The sequence below is a fragment of the Heterodontus francisci genome, chromosome 42 (genome assembly GCF_036365525.1).
Source record: "Heterodontus francisci isolate sHetFra1 chromosome 42, sHetFra1.hap1, whole genome shotgun sequence".
Lineage (NCBI taxonomy): Eukaryota > Metazoa > Chordata > Chondrichthyes > Heterodontiformes > Heterodontidae > Heterodontus > Heterodontus francisci.
In genome coordinates, this window is record NC_090412.1 from 11515966 (window position 1) to 11539955 (window position 23990).

At 40.7% G+C, this 23990-nt stretch overlaps 1 protein-coding gene across 2 annotated transcripts in view; it reads left to right on the forward strand.

Annotated features, from left to right (window-relative positions):
• The window catches only part of parga (poly (ADP-ribose) glycohydrolase a), a 197566-nt gene extending 175083 nt beyond the window's left edge, over positions 1-22483 (forward strand). For both annotated transcript variants that reach the window (XM_068020563.1, XM_068020562.1), the window contains exons 17-19: positions 19064-19169; positions 21039-21167; positions 21532-22483. In XM_068020563.1, coding sequence (XP_067876664.1) covers positions 19064-19169; positions 21039-21167; positions 21532-21674 — 378 coding nt within the window. In that variant the 3' untranslated portion in view covers positions 21675-22483. The remainder of the gene's footprint in view (positions 1-19063; positions 19170-21038; positions 21168-21531) is intronic.
• The last annotated feature ends 1507 nt before the right edge of the window (positions 22484-23990 follow it).

Here is a 23990-nt window from a genome sequence, read left to right on the forward strand (position 1 = left end):
AGAGGGTGGATTTATTTTTTATATATATATTTCTCTCCAACATCTTTTACTGATCATTTCCAGAGCAGCTTTTGCCCAAGCACAGTATGCTGAATACACTGGAAATTGTGCTTTTATGACCTAAAAATTATTAATATTTTAGATTACAGATGGAAAAATTCCATATACCTTATTGTAAGTAAATAAGTTATCTTGAAGCCATTTTGGGGGGGTGTGGCGGGGTGTTACAACCAGGTGAGAAAGAGATCTAGGGTTCCTTTTCAGCCTTCACCTGGTCTTACTGTATTTAATTTTAATTTTAAACATCCCGTGTTTTTAGCTCACCCTTGGTGAATCCTTGTTTACTGCTTTCCAATTAGAAGGCAAACAAACCAGCACAAACAGGTTTTCTTAGGTTTTAAAGAAGAAAAGTTGAAATTTATTAAACTTGAACTTAAACTCTAATTTGGTTGATGCCTATGGATACATGACGCCCCCACTCTAGCATGCATATGTGATACACACATGCAAATAGAGACGGAAAAGGGCAGAAGAAAAATAAAGTGGAAAAGTTTGAGGCAATATCTGAAGAGTTTTTGTTATGGTTCTTTGTACTCACTGTAGAGTCCTTGATTGTAGGTAGATCTTGCTTTTCGTTGGGACCCAGTATTCTTCTTAAACCTTGTTCGCTGTAGGAGACTTTTCTCTCTTGGGGTTCATGTGTCTTCAATGGATTCAGAGGCTTGTGAGAAAGGGATGGGAGCAGACAGGAGAAATCTCAGTCCAGGAGCAAACAGTCTTTCCTCAGTTCAGACTCTCTGTGGCTAGTTCAAAAGACCCCTTGGAACAGCCAGTTAGTCATGTGACCAGCTGGTCCAACCAGTCCTGGATTGTATCACCTTAGCAGTCTCTGGAATGCTCCTCTTACACACAATCCCTGGTGATCAAGGTCCATTGTGGGTTGAAGGTGTCAAGGAATGGTCCTTTGTCCTTCTGAGCACTGTCTGTTAATATGCAAATGTCTTTTCCAGCCACGGCTGATCTGTTTAACAAGTCCTTTCCTCGTTCCAGCAACAGTTTAAAATCAATGTTCATGACAAAATTAATGTGCCTCATTCTTGGAAGGTGGGGGCCTATCATAACAGGGGAAAAGATGTCAAAACTCGTTTTTTTGAAATACTAGAACTGTAGTCCAAGCAGCATTAGTTTGACTGTAACAGTCCGCGAAAGAGTAGCCAACACTGCTTTTGAAAAAATATAAATATTGTTCTGTGCTCTGAATCCTGTGTTCACTGACATCATTGACCTGTCCCCATCCTCTGACTCAGTTCCTACATTTTCCAAAACCACTGTCATCACTCTCCTCCTCAAAATAGAAAAGAAAGGCAGAATCTGCACTTATATCACATCTTTCATAACCTCAGGAATCCCAAAATGGTTTACAGCCACACACAGCAATGTGCCACAGACAGTAAATGACCAGATTTTTTTCAGTGATGTTGGTTGAGGGGTACATGTTGGCCAGGACATCGGCAAAATTACCCTGTGGTTCTGTCAATAGTCCACCTTAGAGGGAAGTCAAGGCCTTACCTTAACATCGCATCTGAAAGACGGTTCTGCTGATAATGCAGCACTCCTCTGTACTGCACTGAAAGTGTCAGCCTCAAGTCTCTAGATTTGATCTTAACATTGAGTGCTAACATTGAACTAAAGCTGACACCAAAAATGTCCGCAACACCTCTAACCTTTCTAAATACAACTAAATTGCTCCCCTTCTTTCTAAAGTCTTAGAAAGTGTTCTAGCCATCCAGCTACACTCTCACACCTCCCTGTTCAAAGCCCTCCAGTTAGGCGTTCACTCTGACTACTGAGACAGCAGCAATCAAACTCACTCATGGTATCCTCTGTGACTGCAACTGTGTTCAGTAAAATTGTATTCAGAGTACAATTTTTGTCAATTAAAAAAAAAACTGTTAATGCATCAACATCTGAGAAAAAGAAATTTTGGACTTGGTGCTGAGTCGTTCTTGGTGCCTTATCACCCAGCTTCATATTTGCTAGGAATTGAATGACAAATGCTGGCTTCAGTCAGATTCTTTCTTGGGGGGAAAAAATGATCAATTTTCCACTCGTAAAGTTTTTTCTTGAAGCAATTTTCTAACAAGGATAAGGCCATTATAGAGCCATTCCCTGGGGTGTTGAGGATTTTCAGGAGATGGTGTCACGTCATTACAGCAGATTATGCTATTGAATTTAAGAGATGCTGATTTCCTAATTTCAGAGTTCCTCTGTGTAAATTGCACTATGCCCGGAGCAACTAAAATGTAAGTTACATTTTTAGTACAGTATTTCAGATATCACTGAAATGAAAAGTTACACTTTTGTGATTATGCAGATAAAATGTTACATTTTAAAGCAACTTTCTGCTATACTCAGAGTTAGCCTACCTATTTCTCTTGATGCTGAAATGATTGCTAAAAATTACACCTTGCACACTGTCCAATTCAAATGTCTATGCCATAAAAATGAAAATTGAAACTACATTGCTCTCATAAATTTACTACAGCTGTCATAACTGTGTTAGGGAGATGTCAAATGAGCTTTGCTGTGATGTTAATTTTAACTAGCATTGTACAAGTTATCTAGAAAATATAGTTTGATATCTCCAGTGTGGCTTAACCTCATTTTGCTGTTAAGCATTTTGTTACTTTATTATAAAATGTTGTAACACTCCTAGAAAAGCATCCCATTTTGTTTCTCTAAATGCAGCAATGTCTTTAGAGTTTCTAGAAACAATTCTAGTGATTTCAAGAGATGCAAAGTTATGGACTTAAGTAAAGTAGGTTAAAGAAGATTATAGGGTGTATTTTCCTCCTATTTGTAACTGGGGAATGTGAAGAGCTGCACTGTGACAGGTCCCCGTCCCTGCAGCACTGCCTTGGGATTTCCTAAAGTGGACATATATATCACGCCTTTCACGACCACAGTTCGACCCATAGGGTTTTACAGCTAATAAAATACTTTTGAAGTGTAGTTACAGTTGTAATGTAGGAAACGTGGCAGCCAATTTACACACAGCAAGCTCCCACAAACAGCAATGAAATAAAATGGCCAGGTCATCTGAATTAGATGATGGTTGAGGGATAAATGTTGACAAAAACTCCCTTGCTTTTCTTTGAATAGCATGAGGGAGACGTTGAAGATGCACCTGACCAGTCCACTTCACTTTCCTCCATATATACTCATTCAGTATCTAAATGGAGGCTTTTTTTGGGGGTTCACTGCACAATCTCTAATATCTAACAGCAATCAGGTAGCCCTGATGCCAGTGACTAGGAGAGCAGCTGCAGCTTCTCAGGGCCACATTGCATCCCTGTTTACCCACATCACACTTCCCTCTCCCAGCCCCCCACCGGCCCAGAATCCCAGCATGATGCTCCCAGGGGTTGGACTTGCACAAAGAGGGCACGTGAGTGCCCATCTAGAGCTTTGAGAAAAATTAGCTCCTATGTCTTTCATACCTCAGACCAAATTCAAATAAATTTACTGTATCTTTTTCATTCTGTGGCATAGTTTGATAATTTGTTGGTTGGTGTGGCGGTGTAATTTATTTCTAATAACTGGTGTTTTATTCTAACTGTGGCTCCCTGATGGTCATTTATACACTCCAGTGCAAATTTCAATCTGCTGTTTTTTAAATTGACCAAATAAAAACGTAGCGTATTTGAAATCAATCAGATTTTGTGGTAACAGTTGTCTCACTGGTGGTGGTACCATGGGTTCCCATTCATTGTGACCTGGTATGGAGAAAACGGGTTGAGAACTGAATAGGTTTTAATTTCAATGTGAGGGAGATAGCACACAGTGGGCTGAATTTTATGGGCCCCTCGACAGCGGTGGGGGGGGGGGGGTGGGGCTGTAAAATTATGTGTGGAGAGGCCTGCCTCGCCCCCCCCGACATCGAGAAGGGCCCGCCGCATATCACTGGCGGCGGGGGACCTCAATGCGGCCCCCCCGCTGCTTGGCGGCAGGGCCTTAATCTAAATATTTAGATTAACAAATTAGATGTAAATTAACTTACCTGCTGGCGGCGGCCGTCCCATGCCGATTTTACGGCCATCGATGGCACCTCGCGCGCCTTCGGAACTCTGCATGGAGTTCCGAGGCAAGAACCTGGTGCGGACGGGGGAGGAATAAAGTTTATTATGCGGGGAGAGGGCGTTTTATATATAAATTGAGGGGTTGGAGACGGGATTTAGAGTTGAAAATAAAATTTTATTTTCATTTGCTGGAGACTAAAAATTAAAATGTTACTGAAGGGCTTGAAGCCCTTTAAAAATGGCGCCTGCGCAGTGGCACCAGACGCCATTGCTGGAGACGCGGTGGTCACCCCCTCTACGTCATTGGGGGCGGCCACTCCGCCCGCTCCATTTAAACGAGCCCCACACGTAATATCGTGGGAACTCGGCAGTGGCACTTCTGTGTCGGTAGGCCGCCGGGTGTACGAATAAAGTTCAGTGTAGTATCTCTAAACATAGTGCTCAATTCCAATGCAAAGGCCCAAAACAATTCCAAATCTTAGGGCAGTACAGTTGGTTACTTTAGCAAAGTGTGTGGCAGACAGCCTACAGTAACGAGGGCCCCCAACTTAAAAAAGAAAGGCAGCAGTTCTGAAGAAATTACCTAATTAACTTCAACATAATTAAATCAATTTCACCTCTCTGGAAATAGAATTAAAGCACTGCATTTTACTTTATTGACTTTTAGTCTCTCTGGTCAATTCACCTTTCACTCCCTCCCTCAAGATTTCATTGTTCCAATCCATAAACTGCAACATGCAATAAGATCGTGACCAGGAAGGATGGAAATTTGTCTTTCAATAATTGAGGAATGTTTAATTGAACATTTTTGTAAATTTTTTTCTTGCCAGTGATTCCGTGCACGGTAATTATACACTGTAGCACAAACTCCAATCAGCCAAGTTTCACATTATCCAAACACAATGTTGTGAATTACAAAAACACTCTGATTTCGTGGGAGCAGTAGTCCTTCTGATTATCAGTGCGTTTGGATTGCCATTCATTATATGTAACAGAGAGGGAAATGTAAGGATGAAAATGCAATTTGACATCCAACTAGCTGTAACTCTGTAGCCAGAAATGCAGTTCGAGGCACAGTTCTATGAAGGAGCTTGCTCATTCCATTAGGCAGGGGAATGCTGATGTCTGCTTTTTGCTGGCAGTGTTCAGTTTGGAAAACTATTTTCTGCACCACTGAAGAAAATAATCCTGTGACACCATAAAGCTCTTTTCACTGATGAAGTGCAATGCTTAGAATCCACTGTTACCAACAGTGTTACTATAAACATTGGACCTCCCTGAATTTTTTGTTGTTGTTGCCTTTACTCGGCAGGAGGTTTAAGAACTACAATTTTTGCATTTAAGAAGCATGAAAAGAATATGAATGTCGGATTTTATTTGAAGCAATCAGTTCACCATACGCAAGATATTTAATCACAGTAATTTAACTGAAGATTTTAATGGTGGAAACTTGTATAGGGTTTCTAATGACTTCATTGACTAGTTTTCTGACAGCTAAGATTATTTTTTAAAACTTGACACTAATGTAAAGATTACTGTTTGAAATTAAATTTTAGGTTTTAAGAAACATAGGAAGTGATGTGCAATTATTCATGTGACAAAATTCACAGCGGAAGTACGGACTTTTAATTTTGATTTCTCAAATTTCCTGAATATCAACAAAACCACCAGTTATTAGGAACGTGGGTCTAATGGAAAATTATTGTAATATTCCAAATAGAGTGTAGCTCTGATCTGTTACCACATGATGTGCACTATATCATATTTTAAACACAACAGGTTACTTTTTTAAAAAGGTCCCTCTTGAAGCAATAACTATGGTGCTGTCATTAGGCTAAGTGATTTGGTTTGCTACTTTCTTTTGGGCCTCCTTATCTCGAGAGACAATGGATACGCGCCTGGAGGTGGTCAGTGGTTTGTGAAGCAGCGCCTGGAGTGGCTATAAAGGCCAATTCTGGAGTGACAGGCTCTTCCACAGGTGCTGCAGAGAAATTTGTTTGTTGGGGCTGTTGCACAGTTGGCTCTCCCCTTGCGCCTCTGTCTTTTTTCCTGCCAACTACTAAGTCTCTTCGACTCGCCACAATTTAGTTTGCTACTACTTGCTGCAAATCTCCATGGTTCCTTTGTGTTGTAGGATTGCTGCTGAATACCACGGTTATGCGTTTTAAAAAGTCCCAGGGGTGAAAATTGGGTTTCTGAGTTGTTCTGAATAATGATTAGTCACTAATAGCCCTAGCTATCATACCATTGTTCAAAAAAAAAATGAAATGTCAATTTGGAATTTTAATTATGTTCTCTCCTTCCTGCTGCTGGTGTAACAAACTGTTATTCTTCAGAGTAACTGTCTTCCAGACATTTTCAGTTAACTAATGTAATGATTTCATGAATTCTTTGTGTTGGGAGATTTATCATGGGATGGCCACTGCAGCACCAGTACAGAAGGAGGTCATTCACGCTCACTGTGTTTGTGCTGTCTCTTTTCTAGAGATGACCAGAACTAATCCCACTGCCCTACTCTCTTCCCCTCTATAGATAGCTGTATCTTTCTCTGCGTCAAATGTTTATAGAACTCAATCACTGACATGGTGAATTCCATCCCTACCCCATAAATCCATGTCATCATTATTGCTGAAGGAGATTTAATTGTATTGGGTCATTTAACACAATTGGATTTTAAAAAAAGTTTACCACTCTACTCTTCAAAGTGGAGTTGCATTTATCAAAATTGTTAAGCTCATCCCTTCCAAACCAATAGTTCAACCTTTTCTCGTGGTTTGCCTTTCAAGTAGCCAGTGCAGCTTCGGAATCACCCTTCACAGTGGAGAATCAGTCCAGAAGCCACAGACTTGGAAATTAGAATAAATACTTGCAAAAATCCACATTAAGGATGCATGATGCAGAGACATATATTCCTTTTTACATGGAACCTTAAAGACAGGAGGCAGATAGCAGAAGAAAAAGCAATTCTGCAAATAGATCTGAATTAAACAGCTCCATTCTGACATTCAGAAAAATTAAGCAGCTAAATTAACCTCTTATAAGAGCTTACATAATAGCTAGTATGCACAATTTGGTTAGCACTCAAGTAACAATATAATCATGGTATGCTGAATTTTAATTTATACAAATTATGCTTTAAATGTTTATTTCTCTGAAGTGGAAGTGCCTACTATTACAATTTACTAAATGCAGCAGCGTTATGCAACAATAAAATGTTGCACAAGGGCCTCTGCCATCATCAGCCACAAAAGTGAATATCAAGTCTGTGGGATCTGTAACGCTGATTTTTAAATTTCAGTTTATACTTTCTGGAGATTGACAGTTGTTAAAGTGACAATATGTAAAGAGGCTACAGAAATCTTACACTCTATCGGTGAAATTTCCTGAGGCCCAAATCCACAATAAATGAATATTGTAAACTTTAGTGACAGTTTAATTGGAAAACTAAATCAGCAGCCAAACACATTTTGTGGTGACAAGTTGTTCAATCATATAAAGAGCATTTGCATCTATATTAGAATAGAATTATGAATCACTAAGTTTCACTTGTGAACATATAAACATTACTTGTAACTGGATTTGAGCACGACTGTCCAAATTGTTTGTCAGTAATTCATTGAGTTAGTGAAAATCCTGAGTCTACAGATTTCACATGCCAGTAACCAATTTGAACCTGAGTTTAGTAAATCATGACCATTTTTCAGGGCATTGAGAATCAGCAGTCTCAGTAGAACTGGTCATTAGTTCATTTCAACTGTAGTTCTTCCAAACAAAAAGCCACTGCTGAGTCTTGTCGTTCCAAAGTAATGTTTCTGATTTCTTGTTACTGTATGTTTGTCACTATCTATGAGTCAGCTTTGACCACCTACGGCAAAAGTGCGAAGAGAAATGCAGACTGGTTTCAATCTCATAATGAAGAGCTGGAACCTGTCATAGCCGCTAAGCGCATTGCACTTTTGAACTACAAGAAAGCCCCCAGCGATTTAACATCCGCAGCACTTAAAGCAGCCAGAAGTACTGCACAAAGAACAGCTAGGCGTTGCGCAAACGACTACTGGCAACACCTATGTAGCCATATTCAGCTGGCCTCAGACACCGGAAACATCAGAGGAATGTATGATGGCATGAAGAGAGCTCTTGGGCCAACCATCAAGAAGATCACCCCCCTCAAATCTAAATCGGGGGACATAATCACTGACCAACGCAAACAGATGGACCGCTGGGTTGAGCACTACCTAGAACTGTACTCCAGGGAGAATGCTGTCACTGAGACTGCCCTCAATCCAGCCCAGCCTCTACCAGTCATGGATGAGCTGGACATACAGCCAACCAAATCGGAACTCAGTGATGCCATTGATTCCCTAGCCAGCGGAAAAGCCCCTGGGAAGGACAGCATTACCCCTGAAATAATCAAGAGTGCCAAGCCTGCTATACTCTCAGCACTACATGAACTGCTATGCCTGTGCTGGGACGAGGGAGCAGTACCCCAGGACATGCGCGATGCCAACATCATCACCCTCTATAAAAACAAAGGTGACCGCGGTGACTGCAACAACTACCGTGGAATCTCCCTGCTCAGCATAGTGGGGAAAGTCTTTGCTCGAGTCGCTCTGAACAGGCTCCAGAAGCTGGCCGAGCGCGTCTACCCTGAGGCACAGTGTGGCTTTCGTGCAGAGAGATCGACTATTGACATGCTGTTCTCCCTTCGTCAGATACAGGAGAAATGCCGTGAACAACAGATGCCCCTCTACATTGCTTTCATTGATCTCACCAAAGCCTTTGACCTCGTCAGCAGATGTGGTCTCTTCAGACTACTAGAAAAGATCGGATGTCCACCAAAGCTACTAAGTATCATCACCTCATTCCATGACAATATGAAAGGCACAATTCAACATGGTGGCTCCTCATCAGAGCCCTTTCCTATCCTGAGTGGTGTGAAACAGGGCTGTGTTCTCGCACCCACACTTTTTGGGATTTTCTTCTCCCTGCTGCTTTCACATGCGTTCAAATCCTCTGAAGAAGGAATTTTCCTCCACACAAGATCAGGGGGCAGGTTGTTCAACCTTGCCCGTCTAAGAGCGAAGTCCAAAGTACGGAAAGTCCTCATCAGAGAACTCCTCTTTGCTGACGATGCTGCTTTAACATCTCACACTGAAGAATGCCTGCAGAGTCTCATCGACAGGTTTGCGTCTGCCTGCAATGAATTTGGCCTAACCATCAGCCTCAAGAAAACGAACATCATGGGGCAGGATGTCAGAAATGCTCCATCCATCAATATTGGCGACCACGCTCTGGAAGTGGTTCAAGAGTTCACCTACCTAGGCTCAACTATCACCAGTAACCTGTCTCTAGATGCAGAAATCAACAAGCGCATGGGTAAGGCTTCCACTGCTATGTCCAGACTGGCCAAGAGAGTGTGGGAAAATGGCGCACTGACACGGAACACAAAAGTCCGAGTGTATCAGGCCTGTGTCCTCAGTACCTTGCTCTACGGCAGCGAGGCCTGGACAACGTATGCCAGCCAAGAGCGACGTCTCAATTCATTCCATCTTCGCTGCCTTCGGAGAATACTTGGCATCAGGTGGCAGGACTATATCTCCAACACAGAAGTCCTTGAAGCGGCCAACACCCCCAGCTTATACACACTACTGAGTCAGCGGCGCTTGAGATGGCTTGGCCATGTGAGCCGCATGGAAGATGGCAGGATCCCCAAAGACACATTGTACAGCGAGCTCGCCACTGGTATCAGACCCACCGGCCGCCCATGTCTCCGTTATAAAGACGTCTGCAAACGCGACATGAAATCGTGTGACATTGATCACAAGTCGTGGGAGTCAGTTGCCAGCATTCGCCAGAGCTGGCGGGCAGCCATAAAGACAGGGCTAAATTGTGGCGAGTCGAAGAGACTTAGTAGTTGGCAGGAAAAAAGACAGAGGCGCAAGGGGAGAGCCAACTGTGCAACAGCCCCAACAAACAAATTTCTCTGCAGCACCTGTGGAAGAGCCTGTCACTCCAGAATTGGCCTTTATAGCCACTCCAGGCGCTGCTTCACAAACCACTGACCACCTCCAGGCGCGTATCCATTGTCTCTCGAGATAAGGAGGCCCAAAGAAAAGAAAGAAAGAAAGGAAAGAAGAAAGAATGTTTGTCACTAAATTATTTTTTGCCCAATGTACAAGTCGTTATTGAGATAACATTCAGAAATCTAGATCAACAGTGCAGAATTTGTGCTGCTCGTGGATCTTCATCAGTTGTCACTTTACACTGCATCCTTTTCATGAAATGTACTTTGTCTGAAATACCTTACCCAATTTGATGCATCGGTTCATAGCTTAATTTGAATTAGCAAGGAAATGTTGCATAAATACACACAACTGTCTCAGCAGTGAAATGTTCTAATGTTCAGATGATCAAAGAACTGTCAGTTAGTTCAACAAAACCCAGTTACATTTTTTTTAATTGGATATATTGCTGCAAAATTAGTTGAATACTGTTACTAAAAGATTTGCACCTTATGTTCCATTTTTCCCTTTTCTAATTTGACAGTGTTTTGATCCCAAAGCAACCCAACATAGAAAGGTATTTTGAGGTAATAAGCTATCATGCATTAATTCTCAGAATGGAACCCAATTTATTCTTATCCTTTGCAAGAGACATTAAATTGAGGCCCCATTTCTCTATTCCGGCAGTTCAGGAGTACAGTAAAGGCCCCATAGCATTCCTCGAACAAAGATCAGGGAATTCTTTGAATGTTCCGGCCAGTATTTATTCCTCAACCACCCCTGCCAGAAACTAACTGGTTGTTGCTGTGGTGGAAGCTTGCTTTGTTCAAAATGGCTACCACAAAGCAGGTACTGGACTGCAAAGTAATTCATTGTAAATGAAACACTTTGAAATGTTTCAGAGAATTGCAATAAGTTGCTTATATAAATACATTTATGCATTAAAATTCTCGGACTGAAGAAAATCCAACAGAACTTGAGTGCCATTAGCTCAAAATAAAAATAGACATGGGTTGGCGATTTGAAGATTCTTCAAGCGGATGAATGACATATCTACTGGAAATAAAACTGTCAGCAGACCATTTTGCTACAGCTTTAAAGCAGTTAGCAATTAATACTGTTTTTTGCATTCAATGGTCCCCCCAGTTCTGTTTTTGTCAGTGAGACTTATTGGCCGGAATTTAACACCACCCCAGTGAGCGGGATTGTGGCAGGGGTGGCATTAAATGGAGCGGGAAGCCTTCCCGACCCGATCCCGCCTCCACCGCCACTTTGCGTAGGGCAGCGGGGGTGAAAAATGGGCCACCCGCCCCTGGCCAATCAAGGCCGTTAAGCGGTCACTTAATGGCCACTTAAGGGCCTTTGCCTGCCTCCACGCGAATTTTACGCGTGGCAAGCAGGTGGCCGAGGACCCAGTAAAGCTGTCTGGAAACAAAACTGTCAACAGACTATTTTGCTACAGCTTTAAAACAGTCAGCAATTAGCATTGTTTTTTGCATTCAATGGTTTCCCCCCTGTTCAGTTTTTGGCAGTGAGACTTCCCCCTCTCTTTTCCCCCCCCCCCCCCTCCCCCTCCCCCTCCCCCCATCTGACCACCCTTGCCTCGCCGGGGCCCAACCAATTATCCCCAGCGTGGCAAGCAAAACTTACCTGGACTCCCAGCTTCATGTCTTCAGCTAGGCTGCAGTCCCAACAGTGGCCACTGCTCCAAATGGTGTTGCTGGGACTAAGAGCTGCTGGCCCACTGATTGGCCGGCAGCGCAATGAGGCAGGACTTCCTCCCTCAAGCGGGTGGAAGTCCCACCTCGAAACAATTAAAGCCTGGGGACCTGTAAAATGTGGGTCGGATCCCCAGGCAAGGCGGAAGCGGGTTCGCCATCGACTTTTCAGTTGGTGGCCGGCTCCTGTCCACCCAACGTGAAATCCCAGCCATTGTGTAAGCAGCAGAAAAATGTAGCAGTGAAAATTTTCTTCCTATCTTTTTATTTAACACTTAATGTCATGCTACTTTTGCTATATGTTAGCTCTTCCCTAATGTGTAAACTAAAATGTCATTCTGTAAAAGAACCTAGCTCTTGTATCAACTGAATATGCAATGCTAGTACACCACAATTTAAAAATTTAATAAATGTCAAATCACTTTGGGTCAAAATCATCATGCATGAATAATTTAGATGACCTGTTGAGTGCCTATAAGTTTGTATCATGTCAGGTCTATGTTTGTTATTCCTTCTCTGTACAGGAAGAACAATACAGGAAAAACAATAACCTTACATGACTTAATTAAACTAAAGCTGCTTCATTTTGACATTTGCGCCAAACTTCTTTAGGAGATATTATTGTTTCTTAAGTCTGTCATGTTAGTACGCAAACTCCAGCAACAAGTACAGGAGGCTGCAGTATAATAAGAATTTATAAGGACAGAAAAGGCCGTTTAGGTTTAATAAGCTTGCTGCTCTTTCAGAGATTATATCCATATAATTACCATATTCCGCAATCCTTTCACCATCCAGAAACACCCCTAATTGGCTTTCAACCTATTTATGTCATCCACTTTAATAGCCTTCCCTGGTTACCTAGTCCACAATTTTGTCACTCATTGGGTGAAGAAGTTCTGTCTGACTGTCCCTCTGACTCCTAACCTAATTTTCAGCCTGCCCCACCTGGTTTTTGAACCTGTGTCAAATTTGTTCATTCTCTCTATAATAAATTTCAGTCACAGCATCTCAGTCTCTTTTTCCAAAGATAACAAAAAAATTAATTTGTCATACAGCCAGCCCCACCCCTCCTTTTAGTTTCTTGCTCATATACTAATAATTTTATCCCAATCCACATTGAATTCCATCTGTCACCTCTTGGCCTAGTCACCAAAAATCTTTAATTTCTCCTGAATCTGTTTTATTATTCATAATGATTTGTCCTGCCTCTTATTTTGATGCCATCCACAGACAAATCTGTCCCAGTCCATACTACGTATTGATCCTTAGATAACCATTGAGAAAGAGTGTCAAGATCAATTCTTGGAAGATTGCTGTGAAGTAACTATTTAACAACTTGCATAGTAAATCTAGTAACTTGCTTTGCACTTTGTCTCCTCCATATATAATTTGGAAAACACTTTTTGTTGTGAGGTGTTCTTAGCAATTTTGGATTTCATGTTTCACTTGGCCCCTCTAATTACTTTTTTCCCACCTAATTTTGCTTATCATAACTTTCCAAACCTTCCTGTCAGCGAGGTTCCTTGTATACTTTGAAAGCTTTCTCATTATCCCGAATATTACTTTTGACATCCCCATGCAACCACATTGGCTTTAATTATTATATTTGTTTTGATTTGTTCAGAATTATTTTTGATTCTTGGCATTAAATACTTCCCATGTTTTACTGGACATCCTTCACTATTTTTGTATTTAATATATGTTATGACTGAAGTGGGAGGAGTGCACTGTCTTTTCTAGTTCCACCTCTCCACAGGTCACAACATATATTTAAATGTTTACCCAGTTACTGATGTGGTCAATCATACGCTCTACTCTTTATCCCAGAGTAAACTATATCAACCAGGTTTCTTTAATAAACAACAAAATTATCAGTTTATTATAAAACAAGACATATCCAGTAACAAAGCAAAGCATTAACACACAGATTGAAATATGAAAGTTCCCTTTTAAAATCCCTCACATACAAATTCACACACACACTGAAAAAAATACTGACATTCTCTCTGCAGAGGTCTATTACAAGAAAAAGGCAAAAAAAACTTTGGCCAAAGACTTAAAGAAAAAGATATGGAAAGATGTCAGTTGTTCCTTTAGGTCTGGTGTCCGAGTACACGTAGACGGGTCACTGGGATCTTTTTTGGAGCAGTTCTTTTCAGGCGCCATTGAGAATTAATCTGACAGGTTTCTTCCAGCTTCTCAGGAGAAATATGACATCAAGGGTTTCGGTTATCGCACTGAATACATAGGCGTTTTTTCAAAGACAGGAGGAAAGAGGAGCTGGCGTACTGGACCTCTCGGTCTCTGAGAGAGCTGCAGGAAAGATGAGCTGGGGGGGTGGGGTGGGGGGGTTTATTCCCTGGCAGGTTGATCTTCAACTGCTTTTCAAACACAGTACACACCCCAACTGAACCAACACCACATTTTAGAAGTGAAACCAAACAGCAAGTCAGGACCTCCTGACCCTCATAAATCTTGACATGTTACTTCTCCGTAAACATCTTCCCCAGGTCACCATGGTTTCTGTTGTTTATTGAGCTTAATGCACATGATTTCCAGCAAAGGTTGTTTTCAAACAATATCTCAAGTTTCCTTTCAGTGAACACATCCATGGAATCTTATCAGTTTTAAAACACAAAGTCCTCAAAAAATTTAACAAAAAATGGAAGCACTTTCGTAACACACATTTAATATTCCTTTGTTTTATAATGCCTCTGTGAAATGCCTTGGGATATTTTATTACTTTAAATGTGCTATAAAAATATAAGTTGTTGATGTTTGTTGCTGAAATCTACTCTTTTAAAAGTTCATGTAACACTTTCTAATGGTGTGTTAATATTAGCTATAAAACCTCTGAAAGGGTTTAACATTTTGTTGTGAATTTGTGCAGTTGGATTTATATGAGGCTTTGAAGCTATTTCTCTTGTGATTTAGTGACTGCTGCTGTTCCAGCCAAAGAGCAATTTCTTTTACCTGGATTGAGTTACTTCTGTGAGATAACGCATAAGCACGCAACAAACCTGTCTCCAGTCAGATGGCTATTAAGCTCACACGTATATCTTTGGTAATTGAGTCAGTCTGGAGCATATACTGACACTAACCTATTACAACATTGTATATTTGCAGTGGAATAAATATGACAACTAATTTTTGTGAAAGATAAGTCTGACAAAAAATAAATTGCATTATACCTACATATGTCAATGAAGAAATATATTCACAATGAGAGATGATCTATTATCAAGACCATATAGCTCATTGGCTGGGATCTCTTTGCAATTTTTCAGAAGCCTGGATTAAACGTTGAATGTACAACATTTAAATTGTATACTTGACTGACGCACAAAATCTATTATTTTTAAAAACTCTTGGTTCTGCTGAGTAAATAAGGTAATTGAGTAGAGTCTTGCTAAATAAATGTAAGATTTTATAGTCTTGCTGGGATTTCAAGAACTTCCTTTAGTACTAGAAATTAAAAGCAGTTGAGTTAATGAAGTCATGTGAAGATGTAAATTTTTTTGTGTGTATTCTTAAGGCTTACTTTTCTGCAGCAATAAATTGTCTATCAATAGCTTAGGTACAGAGACAGTCTATGTTGCTGGCAAATGTAGGTTTTTTGAGTTCTTTTTTCTTTGTAAATACTAAGGCCATCTAATTTTAAATTTCATAATTTTTGAATCAAACTCTACATTGTGCAATCACAAATTGTTTGACAGAATCATCCCCATATAAATTGAAAATGAAGTTTCTTTCAGATACTCTTAATTTGATGGATGATCTTGAAATGTCTCTTTCATCCCACTACCCCCACCTCTCAAATCAAAGTTTCTCTCCCTTTCAACCCTCCTTTCACAAGCTTTGTGAATATTCTACAAACTGAGAAAGAAACAAAAAAGTTTCATTAAGATAGCCCAAAGTGCTGCCTGGCGAAAAAATTACTTTTGTGTAGTCTGTAGGCAAACACAGTATCCAATTTGTACATAGCAGGATACTATGAACAAAAAATAAAAAATTATTAGCCTGTGCTAGTTGTATTGAATATTGGTCAGGACACTAGGAGACGCCTCAGTCCTTTTTAGAATAATGCCATGGATTCTTTTACATTCATCTGATTAATGACATGGGACCTCAGATTTTTGCCTCTTTACAGCATTTTCAACAATACTGTGCTTCCTCATTATGTTATTTTACTGAATGCAGGAGCTTAGTTGTTTTCCCACAAGATTTCTGACAACTCAAAGATTTGAATTATTTAGGACAGCCAGCATTCACTGCCATGTTTCTAAACTCCTCTGTACTTTCAACTGTGCTCCCTTAGACAATCAGCCCTTCTAACTGAACCACAACAGGTTATGTCAACGGGCTGAATTTTACACCTCCACCCACCCCCCCCAAAGAGCGGGATGGTGGCTGGGGGGGTGGCGTAAAATGGAGCGGGAGGCTCCCAGAGCCCTTCCCAACCTGCTCCCTCCACCACTTTATGCAGGGCAGCGGCAGCAAAAAATGGCCCACCCACCCAGGTCGATCAAAGCCCTTAAGTGGCCACTTAAGGGCCTCCGCCTGCCTCCACGGGGATTTTACCCATGGCTAGACGGGCGGCTGAGGCCCAAGAGAAGTCGCCTGACAAAAGCAGGCTGCTCTCTGACGGCCCCAGGGGCCCTCATGATTGGGCACCCTGTGCCCGATGGAGGGCTGCCCCCGCTGCCCCAACCACACCCTACACCCCCCGTTCCCCCAATTGACCACCTTTGCCTTGCTGGGGCCCGCCCGATCACACCCAGCAAGGCAACCAAAACTTACCTTTGTTCCAGGCTCCCCGACATCATCATCTTCAAGCTGGGCTGTAGTCCCAGCAGTGGCCACCGCTCCCGGTGGCGCTGCTGGGACAGTTAGCTGCCAGCCCGCTTATTGGCCGGCAGCTCTATTAGGCAAGACTTCATACCTCAAGCGGGTGGAAGATCCGCCTCACACCATTTAAAGCCTGGCGACCTGCAAAATACAGGTCAGATCCCCAGGCAAGGCAGAAGTGGGTTCGCCACCAACTTTTCGGTCGGTGGCCGGCTCCCGTCCGCCCAGGGTTAAATCCCGGCCAAGAAACAATACCATACCTGATTCAATGTAAACGATAAACTAGCAATTAGGAGCTTGGCTCAGTGGTGGCACTTACATCTGTGAATCAGAAGGTCATAGGTTCCAGCTCCACTCCAGAGAGTTGACCACATAATCTAGGTTGAAATTTCAGTAGAGGGAATGCTGCACTGTCAAAGATGCCATCTTTCAGAAGAGGCGACAAAACGAGGTCCTCTGATAAGCGGAGTGCTCCTGGTATCTTGGCCAACATTTATCCCTCAACCAACATCATTAAAATACAGATTATCTAGTTATTTATCACACTGCTGTTTGTGGGACCTTGTGTGCAAATTAGCTGCCATACATCCCTACATTATATTGGTGACTATACTTCAAAATGACTCCATTGGCTATGAAATGCTTTCGGATGTCCTGAGGTAATCAGACTCGCTATATAAATGCAAATTCTTCTTTCAGACTTTCTGCATTAAAATCATGCTAATGGTATATTTTGGTTTGTTACTTTTGATGCTACCAGTGGTGGCATCCTTATCTCTTGAGTCAGAGTTTTTGAGTTCAAGCCCCACTGCAGAAGTTGAGCACATAAGCTGTGTTGACCCTTCAGTGTTGTACTGAGGGAGTGCTGCATTGTTGGAGGTGCCATATTTTTGATAAGACATTAAACTGTGTGCCTAGTGGCCATTAAAGATCCCACAGCAGTATTTGAAGAAAAGCAGTGGAGTTCTGCCAGTACCCTAGCAAACATTTATTCCCCAATTAGCAGCACCAAAACAGATCTCTCTGCTGTTTTTGGACCTTGCTGGGCGTAAATTGCCTGCTACGGTTGCCTACATAACAGTAGTGATAACACTTTGGGACTTCCTGAGGACATGAAATGCACTTTATGAATTTAATTTCAGCATCAGTGATATTGCCAAATTATTTCAGTTCTTTTCTGGTTTTATCTGCATCATTAGCATTGCACAATAGGACTGAAAAAATGATATATTCCATCAGGTTTATATTTTCAATGATGCAGCAGACTCTATAATGAAGGCATTCTGGGCCCTTGTTTAACTATATAATGAAAATACAGGGAAAAAATGTATAGTCGACTGTATACCCTTCATAGAAAACACATGTAAACCATCCACTATCTAATATATTAATTTAGTCGATTGTTGAAGAAACTACTGTATCTATCACAGGAAACTGAATGGCCTCCTTCTTTGCTGTATCATTCTATAAACTCGATTACCCTTTCATCATAGTCATGCTGCATTCATCATGTCCAATGTACAACTAAATAGAAAGCATTTTTTTTCAAACTATTCACGTTGAATGTAAGCTGAAATAGTAAAGAAGACAGCACTGTGGTTCAGCTCACTTGAGCCCAATTGCAAAGCACTCCTCACTTGGGAAGCGTAAGATAATTTCCCCATGATACTGAGTTGCCAATCTTCTAGTCATGTTGCTGTGGGGAAGCACCAAGCTGAAACTTTAAAAAAACAGCATGAGGAGGATTTAATAATCCAAATGGAGAAAAAGCATATTTCAAAAGTGTGACTTCTACAGAGCTGAACCCCGTTGAGACTGTTAAGATCTGCACATAAAGCCAGTGTGCATTCAAGTCTTGTAACTACAGCTGTGCTGCTGTGTAAATATTTGCTCTGTGATTGCTGCTAATCCTCAATACTCTCAACAGGCGTTCAGTAAATAGAATCGGAAAGTTACTGTCCTTTTTTCCCCAAAGTGTAGTAAGCAAAGTTGATTGGCTGTAGGATAAATAGTCAGGAGTCAAGCTTACTTATCCTATTAAAGTACTAGAATATGCTATCAGCCAAACAAACTAGGTACAATGATTGATGATCCTTCAGTTACACTGTATGAAGCAGAAAGAGTGATGGTCTTAAACGTCCATGATGAAAAATGTATGTTACAAACCAAACTTTCCCTGAACAGCAGCATGCGAGCACACTGTTGAACTATTAAATGAGGATGGACAGAATTCCTCCTTCTGTGATGGAGCCACTCAGTCACCTAGATCAAACGTACAGTCTGGGCCAATAACATTGGTTGTATCAATAACTGTATGAGATTGAACAAAATTAGAGCCGTTAATAGCACTTTTTTTCTCTTTTTCACATTTTGTACATCAAATATTTTCTTCTCTTTGCCCTCTGCTGATTTCCAGGCTTACTGTGGTTTTGTGCGGCCAGGTGCTGATCCCAGGAATCTTTCCGCTATAGCCACAGGGAACTGGGGGTGTGGAGCTTTTGGTGGAGATGCCCGGTTAAAATGTAAGTAAACAAGTGTTACCTTGTTTTATTAAAATATATGTATGTGACTATACCATGAGACAAAGCTTGTTTGGTCATTCATTTTCATTGCTATTCATGGGACCTTGCCTGCAAAGTAGCAGTGACTATAGTTCAGAAATAACACTTTTTGGTTGTGAAGTGTTTAGGGACATCCTGACAATGAAAAGTGCTATATCAATACAAGTTCTTTCTAAATTCTTTTTAATGAGAGAAGATACCATGGGCATGACTTTTGTCACGTGAGAAGTTAGCATTTCCAGTAAAATACCAGAGAGAAATTTGATACAAGTTTGAAATATTCCTACTATAACATTCGCAGCAGTAATTTCTATCCTTCAATCATTTTGTGTGTGTATATACACTGAAATCGGATGCAGTTTTGCGCAGTCATACTAATAGTGTTTTATTTTAGTGATGTTGATAAATGCAGTGCAAATGTCCACCTATTTTGTTAATTTCATAACAAGTGTGATTTTTAGAAGAAAATAAATTTTGAAAATCACTTTAAAATAAATAATTTGTGTATTCCATTCATTAATCATTTTGCTGAACACAGTGCTGTTTAGATATTCAGACTTTGGAATTTTGCTTGCTGAAGAGCACAGCTGAGTCGCAGTGTTAGAGCCCAGTGTTAGCAAAGCAGCTAGACTGTTGCTGACGATCTCACTATTCTGGAAAGGAATAGTATTTCACAAGTTCTCGTTTGGAGTCATTTGCCACGCATTTCTAAAGTAGGAATTACCATACACACTGTGAATGTTCAGCACAGATGCTTCTGGATACATGTGGATGTGAATGTCCAAGTTCATCAGTTAACTCTCTTGGACAATCATAAGATGTAACATCAAAAGGCAGAATTACACATTAGTGATAGACACATTGCCTGAAAATTCTAATACTGCTCACTTCTAGGTTTGGAAATTCATACAGAGGAAGACTTCCTTTTGTTCATTGACTCTTACTAAATAACTACAGCACATGTTGCTGTGCAAGATGTTCAGGTTTGGTGTTCTTAGATTCTTAGAGAGATACAACACTGAAACAGGCCCGTCAGCCCACCGAGTCCGTGACGACCAACAACCACCCATTTATACTAATCCTACATTAATCCCATATTCCCTACCACATCCCCACCATTCTTCTATCACCTACCTACACTAGGGGCAATTTACAATGGCCAATTTACCTATCAACCTGCAAGTCTTTGGCTGTGGGAGGAAACCGGAGCACCGGGCAGAAACCCACGCGGCCACAGGGAGAACTTGCAAACTCCGCATAGGCAGTACCCAGAACCGAACCCGGGTCACTGGAGCTGTGAGGCTGCGGTGCTAACCACTGCGCCACTGTGCCGCCCTGAAGTTTTTGGAACATAAGGTCAACCCCACATTGAACAAATACCTACTTATAACAAATGTTTAGAATGAAAAAATGGTATTCATTATATGTGGGGTTTGACTGTAGTAATGTCATTTTGGAGTTCATCACTGGTCCCAAGGGCCTCATTACTCTCCCAGGCTTTGCTTAATAGTGAGCGCATCTTGGAGGGTATTTTTCTCATTGCTGATCCAAATAATAATAAATGCTGTATTTAAGCAGCTCTGATGTATTAGCTGATAGGCTATTAATAGTTTAGAAAAACAATGAAGTGTTGAATGTACAATTACTCTGAGCACTGAAGAGTAATGTTAAAAGCCAAGCCAAAGATAGCTTTAAAATAAAAAAGTGTTGCAAATTCGCAATGAGTCAGTCAGCATTTGAAAGAGAGAAATAGGTTACTGTTTTGGGCAGGATCCTTCATCAGAGAATAGGTTTCTGATAAACTGACATACTGATGTGAATATGTTACAGCCTTATTGCAGATGATGGCAGCGGCAGAAGCAGGGCGCGATGTGGTTTATTTCACCTTCGGAGACCGAGAATTAATGAGTGACATATATGATATGCACAAATTCCTAATTGAGAAAGAGCAAACTGTTGGTAAGCTAAACACGTTTATAAAATATGTTTCCGACGGAAGTGTCAATATTTGCAACTGAAACATGCAGAAACAGATTGTGAGTGACAGCAACATTTTCTTGTTTTATGGGAAAAGATAATTTGCATCTAAAGGGTTTAAATTCTGTAGATTGATCGTAAAACTGCATCATTTCTGTTAAAGATCTTAATATATTCACATTCAATTCATAGTGACTCTTTATTTAGATTGCTAAATGTTGCATGTAATTTGCGGACACCTCGATATTGAATAAATTCTGCTAATCAATATAAATGCTCCCCAAATCTTGAACTGAAACATTGAACTGAATAGGAAGCTTCTTTACTTCTGCCTTTTGCTTTTTAGGGCACATCTACAGGCTTTTGGAGCGATACTGCAGTGAAGTGTGCCGATCCTGTTCCACTTCAAGACCACACATTAAATTCTACAACTTCATTTATGACTCTGTAGGTTTATACACAGATTCAACAGATGAAGATGATGAATGACAGCTTTTCAAGCTCCCTAACATTTGAAAGACTACCTTTAAACTCATGAGGCTGAGCTTGATTGCTCAACATCACAATTATGCTTGCAAGAGATCCTGATATTATAGGTACATTCTTAAGGAAAATTCATCCCAAAACATTGTCCATTATTCTAACAGTAATTTCTGAAATAATTTTGGTAACAATACTTGTTAGCACTGGAAGTCGAGCCTAAAGTGCTTCAAATTGAAATTTCAGGTAACCATGTGGAGCTGTTGGCCCAGGGACTAACAGGGGAAATATATATCTACTCTATATAATACATATCCTCTTCACATTTTATGCGATCATAATAGAGGAACTGCTACCAATATAAATCTGTCTTAATTAAGATTAATAATAAATGCAATTATTCAGAAGGATTAAACCAGTGTTATCTCCTGATTTTTGAGTAATCTGTCTAGTTCATGGATTTTAATCAAAGTTGAAATCCCAGCATGCTCTGAGCATGGTTTTGTTAACATGTTATCAAGAAAAATTAAAGACAGACTTGTAAATTGGAGGAGCATGAAAATGATCCTCTTTGGCTTATATAGGGAAGGGAAGCAATGATGTGGGTGTTTTTTAATTTTTGTTTTAAAATAACTAAGAACCTGAATACCAGTTGTGTATTCTTTCAGACTGTGGTACTTGATGCCGAAAATATTAAGGAACTGTAGCTGCCGGCTAAGTGGTTGCTATCGGTAATATATCTGGGGGAAATTCTGTGCCAATGTGTAAAGAAGTATTTTTTTTAATTGTATAAATAAAGGTTTGGTGTTGAGTACAAAGCTTTGTGAAGTTCTTTACAATTGTGTCAGGTTGCATTGTACATTCTGGTTGACTGTAAAGACATACTGAATAAAATGAAAACTGCTGATTACCCGCAGACTGGAAACAGCTAGATGTATGTTACAGAGCACTCAGCTATGACAAGAATGGGATTGGAAATGGCTCATAGTTACTCCCAATTTCCCATCTCCAGTAATGTGAGGAATTGGGCTTATTGTGGATTCTGTAGAGTTCAAGAAGAGAATACTGAAGAGGTTTCAATATGTAGTTGACAGAAATCCTTCAGGGACTGACTGACTGGGGAATCTGGGAAACATGATTGACAGATGTTCCACTGATATGATCAGGTCAGTGTACCATAAGTGAAAGTTGGTGCATTGCCCCTCTGAGAAAATAACACATTGAATGGTCACATGATTTGTTGTCAGTCTTTTTAAGTTATTGAAGTTAAATTCGTAGTTTTAGTCTACAAAATTCTCATGATTTTTCACCAACCAGTGCTATTCTCAGTTGCAGTGCACTTTGATCAGACTGATTCTGGTTAGCTTACACTGCAGCTGTGGCCCACAGGGCCTGTAGTGTGTCACTGATACTTTCTACCTGTTCTCTCTAATGAAACTTAGCTTCACTGTCACACAATTTCTCTCAGTCTAAAGCCAGTTTCCATTTATCAAGTTTCTAATGTCATAAAAACAGCAAGCGATCCCACCAGTTCTCATCTAATGTTAAATTATTTGATAGCCATTCGGATGCCAGTCGACAGAGTCCTTTGCTTCACTTTGCCTGAGCACAGAGTGGGGCAGCATAGTTCAGTACTGCCTCACATTACTCCAGAAGCAGCTACAAGTATCAAACTCCTACCAACACAATTGCAGCTTGTGGAGAATTGTTAATGTCTGAGTGGGGAAAATATTACCATTACCATCTGCAGACACTGGAGTTTTCATAAAATTTCATGTAAAAGCCATCATTTTCAAGTGTTTAAAAACATGCTTGACCTTGCTAACATTTTCAAATTGACAGGCTGTCACGCCATTTATCATCCATTTCATGTTGAATGATCAGTTTCACTTGTCTGAACTTCATATAACCTTGGCCAAAACTCTTTTGCTAATGGCCCACCTTCCTTCCTGCAACTGCCTGCCCCCACCACTCCACTACACCCCAAGAAAACCAGTACTAAAGCTGTATTGACATTAATGCACCTTTACTTGCTGTCCTCCAATAAATGATAAGGCCATGGACCATGTATTTATCCTGGAAATGAAGGTGTCTATTGTCCAATCACCTCCTGAAAGAGAAGGATCTTTTCCCTAAGCAATCAAATATCCTGATGTGCCATAGCCAACCAACACAATGCTGCATGGTATCATAACAAAAACACAAATAGGAGGTTGGCCGTGAGGTTTTGTATTCTACCTGTTGAGTAATCTGTCAGTTTTATGTTTGTCAGTGTCTCTAAGGCAATTTGTAAATGGGGGTCAAAGAAAATGCTGAACCAAAGCC